Source organism: Cololabis saira, chromosome 2, assembly GCF_033807715.1.
Source record: "Cololabis saira isolate AMF1-May2022 chromosome 2, fColSai1.1, whole genome shotgun sequence".
In the NCBI taxonomy this organism is placed as follows: domain Eukaryota; kingdom Metazoa; phylum Chordata; class Actinopteri; order Beloniformes; family Belonidae; genus Cololabis; species Cololabis saira.
The window spans coordinates 27155987-27171650 of NC_084588.1; the positions used below are offsets into that span (position 1 = coordinate 27155987).

Sequence of the window (15664 nt, forward strand, 5' to 3'; positions counted from 1 at the left end):
GTCAATCATCATACCTTATTCCTGTTTTTAAACATTTTTTCAAGCACTTGAAATCTGAAATGTCGTTATTTCGTGGTAGCAGTGCTGCTAAGTAATACGATCTGTGGTAACATGAGAGAGATGTACTTAACAGGATTTATTCAAAGAAACGGTTCATTATAAACACGACTCTCAGGTATAGACTGCGTGGGATGTTTGGATCATTTTAATAAATGTTATTTTAATGCTGCAGCTGTTTTTTTAAAGCTTTATTTATCACATGCTCTTTTAATTGGTTATTATAATACGGATTACAGTTTAACAAAAGTCATATATCTCATGTTATCAGCCCATTAAATGGTGCCTTCAGAAGTCAGCAAGGTGACTTTCCCTATGCAGATGTAGTTGTTTTTTTCTATTTAGCACTCTGTTACGTTACGTTCTTTTTATATTTTTCTATATTTAGTTTTGATTAAACGAATGTTCAGGCAACATAGTTATTTGGTAGTTCTGAGATAATACCAAATTTTTTAGGCAACAACTGACTCTCACAATGTCCCAAGACACAGTTTTGGAAGTTAAGGGTTGCTAGCAAAGGTCCACTATTAGTGCAGCTACACAAATCCTGTCGCACCCGGCGAATGTGGCTAAATAATTGATCTGGTTGATTCCCATTCCCTCATCTATTGTCACACATTATGGGTACTGACTAAAGAGCAAGTCTGCAGATAGAAGTGACTGAAGAAGAGCTGCTGTTTCTCCGAACCAAAAGGAGTTAATTAAGGTGGTTTGGACATCTGGTTAGGACCCCATTGGACATGTACTTGCAGAGGTATTTTTGAGCATGTTTAATAGGGTTGCAGAAGCCATGACATGCAGACCCGACATGCTGCGGGACTATATTTGTTGGCTGACCTGGGAACACCGTGATATGTTTCTGGAGGAGCTGCAGGTTGTGACTGGAGAGAGAAAAGCCTGGACTGCTGCCTATGACCCGAATTCAGACAAGCAGGAGCTGCTGGATGGACAGACGGCTGGACGGACGGATGGACGGATGGATGGATGGATGGATGGACGGACGGACGGACGGACGGACGGACGGATGGATTAGGCATTCTTTTTATTTTGAAGGAGGAGTCTGTCAGGCTCCTTTGACTTCCAGCTGAAATTCCTGGATTTTCTGATTAAACCAAACATATCAAAAGTACATAAATAATCTCACACTAACTCACGAAAACGTCTGACGTCCATGTGTGAAAATGGCTGCATTAAAACACAGAACTAATGTGAAATATATATTTTTTTCTTTTTGGGGAAATTAATTGAATTTGAACCTGACCAGAGTGAACGTGACTGCGATTAACCTTAAATACCTGTGGGCCACCAGGCAACCAGTTCATTAGAAATAATTTATTCAAGGCAATGTTGCCTGTTTTGTATTGAATTATTCTCGGTATGACTTTTAACAAACCCGATGCTATACCCTTTTTCAGCGGGCTATAGAAATGTGTACCCAACCATCACAAGGCACTTGCTGGTCCTTATCAACAAGAACAGAGGTCATATCTTGTTGGAAAGCAAATCAGACAAACAGTATGACCCTTTTTCTACCACATGGCAGGATTGTGTCCTATAGTTATTTATTTGGAAGGTTTACAAAAAAGCCTTGAGGATTAGGTTACATAATGTGGCCATGTGCACAAGTTTGCTCTCCCACCACGTCTTCATCTCTTCCAGTTTAAGTCTGAGGTTTCATTTCCATTTCAGTGTGTTTACTATTGAATGAGACTGTTTCCGGTATGTCAAATAAAGGATACATCAACCATTATCTCCATCAGTACATTTTCTGGTGTTTCCAGTCCTATGCCAGTGCAGGATCTCACATGAAAGATGCTTCTCTGCTCTCTGAGGGCAACAACGTAGAGGATAGATATGAGCATCCCTGCCAGACACCACTAAAGGTCTGCACACATGCAAGTCCACTAGTGGCAGTGCTGGACAAATGCCTCGGGAGAATGGATGTTTTTACTCTCTCGCTCATGCATACTGTAGTACAGTCACCTCTCATTAGTGCAACATAGTGGCTTGATTTCCACGTCTGACTCTCTCGATCATTCTATTGTATTTGTTTTAGCTTCATTATAAAAGCAAACATTTCAGTATTTTGGACATAAAGAAAAGCAAAAGAAGAAAAGAAACCACTGCAGACATAACCTGGATGACAAACAGCCTGTGAGGCGAGTGAAGAGTTAAGTTAATAAAATGAGGCGTGCACTGACACTAAGAGTTGAACAGGGATGGGAGCTCTTAGACACAAAGATAGACAGATGTTCGGAGGGGTGATGTCGAAAGAAGATGAAAGGGAGGGTGGGCACGTCAGAAGACTAACGTGGGAGGAAAGCAAGAGAAAGAAAAGTGAAATGCTGCTGTGGACTTTACCTTGAAGCCCTGGGAGAGATCTTGTGCATGTGATGAGGATGACGAGGAGAGGGGGAAGCAGTTGCTGGAGGTTGAGTGCTCAGAATCAGCAGAGAGAGGAGGAGGGAGAGGGTGTGGGGGGCTGAATCCCAGCCACAGAGAGCCGGAGTGTGTGAGAAGCTTAAAGTGTGCTTTCGGGAGAATGAACGATGAGGACTACAGCTCCACTTTCTTGTGCACTGGACAGCTTTTAACTGGATTTAACTTCCATTAAGTCAGTGTCTTAAACCTGGATTTTGTTTGGGTTATCGGCCTCTCACCTGTACAAGCGCTCTGGGGTCCAGCCAGTAACAGTGGCAATGCTGGTAAGTTCAGACCTCTCATTTATAGGAACTCGTCATTTTATGGCACCTGGTTTCTCTTAAAAACCAACAAACAAATCAGCATTTTCACATTGTCATTTTCATGTTCAACTTCTGTTATTGTTATGACGTATAAGAGATTGTATCATATAGACTTCATGTTTTTAGATTTATTTGAATACTCCAGAAGTTCCTGAATGACCTTAATTTGCAATAAGTAATCATCTAAACTTTTCTTTCTTTCTTTCTTTCTTTCTTTCTTTCTTTCTTTCTTTCTTTCTTTCTTTCTTTCTTTCTTTCTTTCTTTCTTTCTTTCTTTCTTTCTTTCTTTCTTTCTTTCTTTCTCTTTCTTTCTTTCTTTCTTTCTTTCTTTCTTTCTTTCTTTCTTTCTTTCTTTCTTTCTTTCTTATTGTTATCTTAAAGAAAGATTTTTCAGTGGGATGCAGTTTGGCAAATTGCTTCACCATCAAAAGTATTTTCTTCTTTCTTTTTCTAACCAAGAAATTAACAAATGTCTGTATAAATTGCTCGTTAGCTTTGGGTTTTTTTAACCGAAGGTTAAAAATTGCATTTTAAATGGAGAGTATATAGTTATCCTTATGTAAATATTGCTTCAATTAGAAATCACAAACCAAAGCCTTGCATGACTTCAGATCTCATAAACGTGTGAGCAAAGCTGTCCTGCTTGCTGTCAGATCGTCCAGCCACGAAGCAGCTGTTGACTCTGTGCAGCTGTGGGTGCGACATTTATTCACAGAATCAAATTTAGAGTGGGAGTCATTGACTGGAACGACAGTACACAGACACATGGAGTATGAACAATGTACTCACATGTGCAAATTTTTGCATCGTCATGTTTCAGTAGTTAATTAAACAATGATGTTTGGAGTTCATTGGAAACCAACAAGTTATTGATTATTTTCTATACAAGCCTGCAAATTAATGTATGATCATTTAGTCCAAATAGGACATCACTAATGCTTATTTATCTAATTTAGTGTTCACATGTCGGGTGAAAAAAAGGAAAGAGTTTCAACATAAACAGTTACAATACTGAGTGATTTAGCTTCCAGTTCCCTTAAATAAAAACATGTATTTGCCTCTGTTCCCAAAGTGCTCTCAAAGTGTTTCCTTTGAATGAAACATGTAAAACATATTTTCGTATACCTTGCAAACTGATATAAATTGTAACGGTATCTTTATGATGGATTAAAAGGATGAGAGAAAATGGTTGATTGTTTGTTGGAGTCTGAGAATAAAGTCCGCCCAAGGAGACATTGTCAGAGAACAAAAATAATCTTGTAGGTTCACGGCACCGACATCATGACGTTGTGTGTATGAATGTGTTGTTGTGCACTTGTCCGACACACACAAACAAAACAAACACAGACAGACTGACAGGCAAAGATGTGACGAGAAAGTCCTTTCTACTTGTGGTTTGTGGCAGCCCGGACCCTTGGGCGTCCCGGAGCTGGCCTGTCCAGTGCAGTTATTGCTGCACATGACCCTTGTGTACGCAGAACGACCTGGCCTGGGGGCCCGGGCAGGACCCCGCAGTCTTTCCTCGTATGCCTGACTCTATCACTCAAGGACATAGCCCTGACAAAGGAAATTCACTACATGCATGAAAAACAAATCATACGGCTATTTCGGCACAACAGCCTCCTCAAAACAAGGAAACTGTGGGTTTTACGGAACAAGAACAATAATAATAATAATAATAATAATAATAATAATAATAATAATAATAATAATAATAATAATAATAATAATAATAATAATAATAATAATAATAATATCAACAATGATTATAATAATAATGCTTATACATATGGAATCTATTTCAAATGTTTTTAAACCTTTATTTGGCAAAATATTTTTTCCTGCACAGGTAATAAAATAGTTAATAACTGTCATTTGAGTGTGACATTAAAAATACACACATTAAAGGTAGAGTAAGCAATTTCTGGATGGCATCACATCTGTTGATATTTGAACAAAATAGAAACAAAAATGGACAGTGGCATGTCCCTCTCACTCCCTACAGTGCTCCCCAAGAAAACACTCCAAGCAAAAACCCACCAGCTAGTGACCAGTGATTGGCTTGAGCTACATTATTTATGGTTGGGGTTTTTTTTGTAAAAAAAGTCACCCACTTGCTACTGTATATGATATTCACTGAATGTGACAGAAAGCGTTCTGCGTAGTTGCCTACCCCACCTTAAAAGTGAAAACTGCATTTTCACAGCACAGCTGTGCCGTTTGTTTTTGAATGGAGGTTATTTTGCTTTTATTATACTGAATGAATGGATATCTGAAGGTACACTATCCACTCATAGTCATTTCCATTCAAAGTGTCCACCGTCGTTCAACACTGATGGGGAGAAATGATCAATTTATGGTCATTGTGAGTAAACATTAGTTAATCCTCCTAGAAAGAAGAAAGACAATAGATCCGCAGTAAAGGAAGGGAAAGCAGGACAACATAAAGGTGCTGGGGTTGAGGAGACACAAGTGTTGAGAATCAGGAACAGAGAACGATGGAAGTAATAAACAAACGCAGAAAGTCAAGCAAACAAGCTGAACATAAAACACAACCAGAGGCAAAAGAGAACAAGACATGAGCTCAGAATGTTGTTTTTATCCAGTTACTATTTTATTTCTGGTTGGAAGTTGAATTAGTTTAAAAAAGAGTCCCCAAATATTGTTACGTTAAAACCAACTTTATATAGTTTGGGCCATGTTCTCAATTCAGGGTTGAAAAAATACAATTTCATAATAAAAAGTAACAAAAGAAAATATTTGTTGTCTGAGTTTAAAACAACATCTTTGCAGTTTTGGGGCCACAGGGGTTAAATCTAAGGGCAGTTGACCTTTAAAGATGGATCCAAAAAAGACAGTACACATTTAGAGTAAAAATAAAATAACATGTAAGCTATGGGAACAACATTAAAATTGGATGAACTGAAAAATAACTTATTTCACAAAGATATTCCTGTGGTAACTTTTAATTTAAAACAAGCCAGGTTCTGCAAGTCAATCACAAGATGTTTGACTAATGCCAGCAGTCTTCTCAGGAATGGACATACCATGTCCAAAAATCTGACAATTCAGCCCTCAGAGAAAATATTTTTCAATAACAAGAATAAGTGCTACATCTCAAACTCAGCAGGGCTCAGGTAGCATGTAAAAGATGTATAGCTTTCATAGCCACCTTGAGCTGTGATCGTGTGTGTGTGTGTGTGTGTGTGTGTGTGTGTGTGTGTGTGTGTGTGTGTGTGTGTGTGTGTGTGTGTGTGTGTGTGTGTGTGTGTGTGTGTGTGTGTGTGTGTGATTTATGTAATGGGTTTTCAGTCATCTGAGTCTGTATTGTCCAATGGGAAGACCTGGCAACCTCCAGAGGAGTTTTTATTGTCTCCTGCTACATGTTTGATAAAGGCTGTAAATTAAAAAAATATCTACCGTCCTACTAATTTAGAGCACACTCCAGTCTCTCAGTCTTAAATGTCTATCAAGATGCTAAGATCAGATCTGTGTAGCAGCTGCACGTGTGTGTGTGTGTGTGTGTGTGTGTGTGTGTGTGTGTGTGTGTGTGTGTGTGTGTGTGTGTGTGTGTGTGTGTGTGTGTGTGTGTGTGTGTGTGTGTGTGTGTGTGTGTGTGTGTGTGTGTGTGTGCTGTGTTTGCTGTTAGGACCATGTGTCACTACACCTGAGGTCTTGCTGCCGGGAAGACTTCCGCTTGTCATCTTCACTCAAGGTAATGGGGAAAAAAAGCCTGTAAATGAGGCTCCTCATTTTTCCTTCCAAAAATAATTTCCTTTTGTTTCACCACATGTAAAAGCCGATTAAAACTCAATGAACTGTTTTGTTAGGAAAAAATGCCTAATGCTGCTGAAAACACGTCCAGTTAAAAACGTTAGGCGTTGTTTCTTTTCTATCTTTTCCTTTTTTGTAATTCTTCTGCATTTATGCTGAATGAATAACAGATGATATAATATATTCATTTACAGCTAAATCACAGTCAAAGGCTGAGCTACGTTTGACGTCAAACTCTGTAACTTGTTTCCTCATTTGCTTTAGGTCTTCCGGAGTTTATTTGAGAGGGTTAACACTTACAAACAGTCTTTTGTAAAGCTTGGCCTTGATCATTGTTGCGCAGGCTGGCATGGCTGTGAAGCACATATCGACCTTATCAAGGAATCCAAAGGTAGATGGATTTTCTTCCGTCTATCTTATTTCCACCGATCACAATAACAGAGAATCCAGTCACCTTCAGCCTTGAGCGCAAGCAATTCATTCCAATCTTTTCAAACTTTTAAACATTATTCTGCTCATTTATCTTTCTGTTTCCTCCAGAAAACAAAACAACAGTAACACAATAAAGAACAAAAACAGAAATATAATTAAAAATCAATATACATATTTAGATGACATCATTTACAGAGATAAGTAATCATGAGTTGAAAATACATAAATGAAACAGCAGTAATCAACATGGATTAAAATAAAATTTAGCATTAAAGAAATTTAATGAACAAAACTATTTTATAACAACCTTTATCGTGGAGGTCTATTGCATGCTGGGACTTTCTCTACAACTTGATTGGAGTATGTAAGTACAATTTATTCAATATAATTTAAACAGTGAAAGTCATCAGGTGGAGAGACTTGTCTGCAGAACTTCAAAACAGAAAGTATTAATGAACAAACATGAAGAATGATGTAAAAACATTTAAACTGTCCTGAAGCACAGCAGCACCATATTTCTTTAGTGGAAGATGCTTGAGCCTCCGATAGACCTAATTAATTGTACCAGAATTGTTACTTTGAATGGGATCCACAGCAGCCACTACATTATTTTGTAACAAATACATATAAATATTCTTTCTTCTCTTCATCTCTTTATTTATCTCTGACCCCCCCCCCCCTCTATAAGATAAAAAGAATGAAAGATATCAATTTTAAAAACAAAACATTTAAAAAAATTACAAAGGTTGGAAAACGTTCCATCTACAGTATTCAAATACTGCAAATATTGATTCAAACCATTAGTCACAAATGTGAGTTCATGGCAAAAGTATCACAGTTTATTTATGGCTAATTAAATAGCACCGCAGGAAACAACAAGAAAGGTATACAGTAACTTGCTCAGACCTCGTGTTGTCATGAGTCCAGGGTTATGATCACAAGTGCATTCCTGTGAATAAGATTGGGAATTTATTGTCTTTTTTAACATGTCACCACATGAAAGATCACAATAAAACTTCTCTTCATTACTGCTTGGATATCTTGTTAACCAGTTATGTTTGAGCAGTTTATGAATGTCAGGGAGCTTAGATCACAGTCCTGGGGAGATCTGATATTGAAGAGAATGTGGAAGATGAGATGCCGGGGACTCTAACAGTCTGTGGTTTATTTGCCAAATGTCCCAGTTGTAGAATGATGATTTTGGTGCAAGCAGCTTAAGTCTGCCCGAAGATAATATCTAATGCAGAATTGAAGTCCAGGAAGAGCAGCGTGAAACAAGAATCCCTGTTTTCCAAATAACAAGAGTCAAGACGGTGTGAGAGGAAACATTGACTGAGACATTGACTGGTTGACAAGAGCCAAGTACAGGCTCTCTGACGGAGGCCCAAGCTCTTGCTCCTGGTCTCTGTTGTATAAGCCAAAATTGTTGGAAGCATTTTACGACCATGAAGTTAAGAGCCTGATCATTCAGATCATATTTAGGGGTGGTGGGATGCTTGGAGTCACCAGGATGAAAGCAAATTTGTCCTGAGCCACGCAGAGGGGGACATACAGTATAAAGCACACATGATAATACCATATATAAACAGACACAGTTAACATACAGAAGTGCTGAGCAAGAAACAAATATTTCCCACAAGTCTATGAGTGAAGTGGCCAAATGAATAGCGACACGGATTTGCAGCTGCTGGATCTGAAGTTACATGAGAGAATCATATAAAGTCAACTGCTACTGGACATTTTTTCATCAGATTTACATTCCTTCATTTTGCTAATGGGATGATATTTGCTTCTGAAAGGAGGACAAGTCTGAACATTTATTTTTACAGAACTAAGCCTTAATGATTTATTGATAAAATATTGCACAAAATAAAAAACGTTTGCATAAAGAACCAAATAAAGTGTGATTAAAAATCAAATATGAGTATCGTATACAAACAAAGAAGGTTCCTTTACTGTGAGTGACTTTGGAATTATAAGTACAAATTTTGATGCCATCTACTTCTCAAACTTATTGTCCAATCAGAGGACAGATGGTTTCACTACCTTCAAGTGCACTGCGGGTCCTGAAGTGAGGTAGAATTTCCACATATACACTTGAACTATCCTGTTAAGAATAAGAATAAAGAAAATGAACTTTGGACACAGTTTCATAATTTGTATAAGTGCACAAATGTTCACGAAAGAAGTATGCATCTATTTCTATGAGTACTAAGCTTTTCTGTAAATGCAAATGCTTTCAACACAGTCAGAAAGTTGCATGTGGCAAATAGTGGCAAATCTTGATTTACAGTACAATGACAAACTCTGGAACCCTTATTTAAAAGATTAGAATCTTATTCACTTCCATTTGAGCCCATTTGATTTAGGAGATACAGTTTGATAAAGGTAATTGTGCATGGAGCGAGTAAAAGGACTGTTCTTCACAAATCGACCCACATTTTCCTTTCTCAGATTTCTCTCACATTTTCCAGAGCTCAGATAATAAGATAATCACTGTATGTTTCACTTAAAGACAGCACTTATAAACAGTTTGCGGATAGGTGTCATTAGTAAAAGCAATATGAGGCTGTTTTTTCACACAAAAATAAGACTGCAGTTAATTCAGATGCATCATGTTGATTAACGTTCACTAAATCAACTGAATCCATAATCTCCCTAATCTGAACTAAAAGAGCTTTTTGCCTTACGTCAGTGTGGGGCAAGACACTTCCCAGACTGCATTGTACAGCCCTGTCCTCCAGCAGAACAACCTCCAAGTAACACGTTATTATCTACACCTATTTATTCCCATTCAGCGTCACAGGGATCTGCTGCAGTCCAGCCCAGCTCTGCTAGGGTAAAAGGCAGAGGTACATCCTGGACAGCTTGCCGGTCCATAGCAGAGCCTTTAATTAATAAAGCAATAAATACATACACAAACAACACAACACAATCTCACTTAGACAACCACCCTGCAAGGTCTGAACCACGTGGAAACCAAAACGAGAAATTCAGAGAAGAATAAACATAAACACAGATGCAAAGTGTGAAGATGTCAGACCGGCTCTGACAGCTTCAGATCTGTGACGTCATCACCTTCTTGATAAAAGGGGACGTGCAAACCTGGCTAATGAGAAAGGAGAATTTATCTGGATGTGTGCACTCTGACACATGCACAATGTGACTGAGAGATGTGTTTTCATGCACATAGAGGAATCCCTACTCACACTACTGGCTGTCACAGGTTCTCAAGGGTGCACCTGTAGATTAGACATGCCTTAGACATGTCATCTTAGCTCTCACTGAAATGGTTTATTCTGAGTACACATAATCTCAACAAAACGTTTGAAGGAGATTCATTATTCTTAAAAACATTCGTGATGTTTGACGGAAACTATGAACGGCTTCAGTTTTGTACAGTTAATATGTAAATCACAAACCAACAAGATACGACTATTATGTCTAACCCTAATTAGCACTGAGGATAATTCTCACATGTTTTTAGCATCTGAATCCTTCAATTTAGATTGACACTCAAATACACAAGTGAAGACATTATGAAGGGGAACAAACTTTGAGGTATCTTAAAAAGATGTTTAATTCTCACTGCTGATGAGGGCAAAATAAGTTCAAGTATCTCTGGTTTGACAGCCTCTGAGTGGTTCACTGACTGTGCTCCTGCATACAAAGCAGTGCTCCAACACTGGCTTGGTTTTGCTCTGGTCTGAATATGTCCACTCTTGTTACACTGTTTTTTTTACTGTGTGCACCTTCCTGCTCTCAGTCCAGTGGGCGGCACAAATGACTGAGGGACCTGTGTATTTAGCTGTCAGCTGAGAGACAGTTGCTACTGAAGTCAGGGTTTTGGTATTGGTGCTGTCAACTTCAACAGGCGTCAAACAGGGATAACAAGTGCAAACAACAACACATAGGTGACAAAGCACATATGCCACACTAAAAAAGACAGTTATCCTGTATATATTTATATATTTCTTTTCTTTATTGAAACCCATACAATTGAATTGGTGGAATAAGTTCTACAATAAAAATGGAGCCCATTTATGGTCAGGATATGACTGCATCATGCCCCTGGCTTTTACGACACTTCATGACAAAAATAACTTGAAAAATCTTAAAAATCAATTCCTGGTTTGAATCCCTGCAGGGATGTTTCTGTGTGGATTTTTCTTTGACTACTTCCGCTATTGCTATACTCTCCGAAATGTATTTATAAATTACAATACATCATCCATTGAGGAATTAAACTTGGAAAGTTTAATTGTGATATCTAAAACAACCGCAGTGTGATGGTTTCCAAACACAATTTTTAATCAAATGTATTTTTTGCAATCTCAAGCTATTTCTGTCTTTGCTCCTTTTCCATCTTGCATACTGGTTTGTTATCAGTAATTAGTCACCTGATATAAATACTTATGTGGTCTCAGTCATTGCTTACAAGACTGGTTTTGTTCCTTGCAACTACCTTTCCAACGAATCCCCCATTTTGCTGTTTTGTTGAGAATCTGAATCTGAATCTTTTTTCACCTATGAGATTGTTAATTTCTTCAGGATATTTGACCCACACTTTGTTTTGCTTTTGCTAAATCTTTTTCTATGAAGTTTGTGATGCTCAGTGTTTGGCAGGTCTGAACTGTGCAGACAATAAGTTCAATTGTTGGATTTTATGTTTGTGCCAGCTGGAATGGTTATGTTTTAGTCTCCAACTCAGTCACGATTAATTCTATTTGTACTGTCTCCCTTAAATATGGAAGGAGAGGCTATTTTCAATTTATCAGAGACATAGTTCCATTTTTAGTGAATCAAGTTTTCGTCTGGAAAACCTTGGGAGATTCAGATTTTGTTTTTTTTGCTATTTATGAATAAATGTTCAAGTTATTCATACAGACAAAGCAAAACACTGCAATATTGGACTAAAGTTTGAGTAAAAAGAGAAACAAAAAACATGAAATTCCTGTTTTACTGTGAAGCATCATGCTGGGAGAAATAATAAACATTTTTCCTTCTTTTTCATGTATTATGAAGTTAAAAGAAAGGGTTATTTTTTTCCACCAATGTACAAACAGGTTAGATGTTGGTTTTTGTTTTTAATTTACAGAGTAATGTCAATCCAAGCTAAACCAGCATTGTTCTAGTTCCACAAAATGCTAAATCTATCATCCCCATTTTTGCATGTGCTCGTGTGAAGTTTTACTTTCAAGAATCCTAAATAATAATTATAAATAACAATGACATGGCTGACAGAAACTTAAAAAAGCTGACTGGGGGGCGTGAATCCGGCTGTTTAATGAGAGCAGTTTATATTACAGCAGCAATTCATTTAAATTCTGTTTTATTTATATAGCCTCTATTACAACACAAGTTGTGTCTATAGGCGTTTAGAAGACCGAGAACATGACCTCGGAGCAATTATTATATAAACAATTGCAGGTAAAAACTCCCTTATTTGGAGAAAAACCTTAAGCCAAACAGTGGCAATAAAAAACTCCCCTTTAGGAGGGAAGAAACCTTGAGCAGGACCAGGCTCATAAGGGGGGACCCTTCCTGTCGAGGCCAGCTGTAATTACTGATGGGAGAGTTGGAGGAATTTGAAATTATGCTTCACATGCAGATGAACTATTTTTGTTTCACTGAGGTGTTTTTTTTCCCTTAGAATTACTACAATGGTTTCCTGAGTGGCCTTCAAACCAGAACATCACAGGGGTTATAACCAGTGTGGGCCATGAGCGCTCTGCTTCCCAATGTCAGCGTTCCAGGGAGCACGGCAGCTCTGCTGGGGACCACCGACCATCCCTTTAACCTGACAGCTGCTGCTCAGGCAGGACACGGGCCAGGCCAGTCCCTGGCGCCTCTTTGTACACTCTGTTGCTGTGGGCTCCTCAATCGCATCCTGGCAGTGGTTTTCATGGTCATCTTGGCGTTTGCTGTGGTCATTGGAAATGTGGTCACACTTACGGTCTTTGTGCAAACGAGGCAATCAAGAACACCACAGGGATACTTGAAAGGTAAATGCTGTTGATCTCCACAATGCACAGAGCTCACTGGTATTAGAGATGTTTTTTTCTTTTCAGTATTACATTTAGAAACTATTTAATTTGATGTTTTAAGTATATTTCACAAGCAACCTGTTACTTTTTTTTATTAAATGCACTTTCATTTACTTCACTCTTTCTCTATCTTACTCTATCTACTGTCCTCCACTGGCCAGATGTGTTTTCGCCTCTAGTTCTCATATATATATATATATATATATATATATATATATATATATATATATATATATATTTATATATTTATGTGTGTGTATATATATATATATATATATATATATATATATATATATATATATATATATATATATATATATACCGTATTTTCTGGACTATAAGCCGCACCCGCTCTATTTAAAAAAAAAAACAAGTAAAAAAAGATATACAAGCCGCAGATATTTATGTTGTTAGATTAGATATTTACTACATGTACAGAAGGATTTTGAACTGTAAATGATGTACATGTTTGTACCTAAATAGATCCTTTCCTAACAGTCTTTTAACACGGCAGCAACTTTGCTGATTGAAACGGGACAGAACCAAGAGAAAATAACCTGTATTTATTTATCTGTTTATCTGTTTGAAATCTGCTTCTACCTACTTCTATCTGCTAAAGAAGTAGAATATTCTTCTTTGCATTTATTTTGTCTTAGTTTTGATTCTAATTCCGGTTAGCACTCCCCCTAGCGGTGGAAGAAAAATCCACAGAATAGCCGCACCTTTGTATAAGCCGCACGGTTCAAAACCTATGAAAAAAGTAGCGGCTTATAGTCCAGAAAATACGGTATATATATATATATGAGAACTAGAGTATATAAAACATCAGCAAATCCAAAAGATCTATAGACCACAACAGTTTTTATTAAAGTAAAGTTGAATACAGTTGAATTGCTCTACAAGGGTGAATGCAGCTCCCCCTCTTCCTTTTCCTCCACATCATCCCTCATTTTTCTTCTCTTTCTCCTCTTTGTGACAGTGTCTCTGGCCATAGCAGACATGATGGTTGGTGTTCTTGTGGTCCCCTTCTCAATCTACACCGAAATCTTTCTGATGGTGACCAGTGCTCCTCCCATCTGGTACCAGGGCAGTACCACCTCATCCGCTGTGCTCTCCTCTTTGGATGGACCAGTGAACCAATGGCAGCCCTGCATGCTGATTGGGCCCGTGTTTGCTGGATGCACTTTTGTCTCCATCAGCACCATCTTCCTGATGACCTTGGAGCGCAGTGTAGCCATCCTGTGGCCGCTCCACAAGGACACATTGGTGACCCGAAGAAGAACGCTGCTCCTCATCCTGCTCTCCTGGGCGGCCAGCTTTCTGTTGGCTCTCGCTCCTCTCATCTTCAGCAGAAACTTCACTTTGGAGTACAACGAGTGCAGTCGTATGTGTAACTACACCCCCCTACTGTTTGAAGGCCGATTCCCACCTGACTCCAACATTCTGTTGCTCTTTCCAGCATTTGATTTCACACTGCTCGGGGGCACGTTAGCAGTAAATATTGTGTCTTTCTCTAGCATTCGTCAGTACACCAGAAAACGCAAACTACTTTCAGAGGGAAGCCTCAGTGACGGAGGAGGAGGAGGAGGAGGAGGTGGAGGGGGAGGATGCTCTCACAGGCCATCTTTTTCTGACATCAAGGCTGCAAAGACAATTGGCATACTAACATTTGCCTTTACAGCATCCTTCTCTCCCATTGCAGTATTTGTGCTTGGAAATGTGGTGGGATACACTTGGTGTAACTTTTCCTTTTTTGCCTTCTGGATTCTGACAGGAAACAGTTGCTGTAACGTCATTATCTACAGTGTTAGGGACCACCGCTTCAGGAAGGGTGTGACCCTGCTCTTTCAAAGAGAGCAATCCCTCCCACATGGTGAGAAGACCTGATAACCGCATTCATTCATTCTGTAGCTGCAAATGCGGTTTGTGGCTGTGGTGCAAGGTTTTACACATGTTTATTCACTTTCTTTGTGAGAGGATCAATGGCTTACTCATCCTTGTACATATAGCTTAGCCTAGCATAATAAGAGGAACACAGCTAGTCCATGCTTTGTCCAAAGATAACACAAGCACTGTTATCACCTGTCATTAATGTGTGTCTTAAGGGATTTGACTGCAAAGAGATTGCTCTAAATACAGTTGTAAATTCACCCAGAAAGCAGTGTGAGCAACACCTCTAAACAACACAGCTGGAGGTGCTCTGGGGAAGCAAATGGATGCGTTCTTTTAGCACCATGAACCTGAATGTGTCTAGGGCCAGTTCATATAAACACCTACTCAGTAGATGTTCCTCCATCTGTTCAGTAACAATTTGTCTGAATCTCTATTCTGGCCACAGGTCAGGTTACAGGACTGAAACCGCTGGGTCAAAATATATTTGATACACATTCATCGGCTGCTTTGTTAGAAACACTGGTTATACCCAAGAAAGTGGTGAGGGTAGACATACATACATTCACCTATATGATATATAATCAATATTTGATATTGCCAGCCTCTTAAAATAATGGCCAAATAAGAGGAAAATGTGCCATTAAAAAAAAAAAGGGTGATTATATTGATTTGACTCGAAGATAACTGCAGGATTGTGGATTTGGTCTTACAGAACGG

The 15664-nt window shown here is 38.5% G+C and overlaps 1 protein-coding gene across 1 annotated transcript; it reads left to right on the forward strand.

The window, feature by feature from the left end:
* Positions 1 to 2671: 2671 nt before the first annotated feature.
* On the forward strand, positions 2672 to 15036 carry LOC133420428 (beta-2 adrenergic receptor-like). The gene is made up of 3 exons (XM_061710125.1): positions 2672 to 2762; positions 12661 to 13012; positions 14034 to 15036. The coding sequence occupies exons 2-3, from the start codon at positions 12730 to 12732 to the stop codon at positions 14939 to 14941; spliced, it is 1191 nt and encodes a 396-aa protein (XP_061566109.1). The 5' UTR covers positions 2672 to 2762; positions 12661 to 12729; the 3' UTR covers positions 14942 to 15036.
* The last annotated feature ends 628 nt before the right edge of the window (positions 15037 to 15664 follow it).

What these genes read in the sequence shown, in the direction of transcription:
- LOC133420428 (XM_061710125.1), top strand. Translation starts at nt 12,730, where the DNA reads ATGAGCGCTCTGCTTCCCAATGTCAGCGTTCCAGGGAGCACGGCAGCT. An exon ending in ACCACAGGGATACTTGAAAG is followed by an intron (nt 13,013 to 14,033) that starts GTAAATGCTGTT and finishes TCTTTGTGACAG; the next exon opens with TGTCTCTGGCCATAGCAGAC.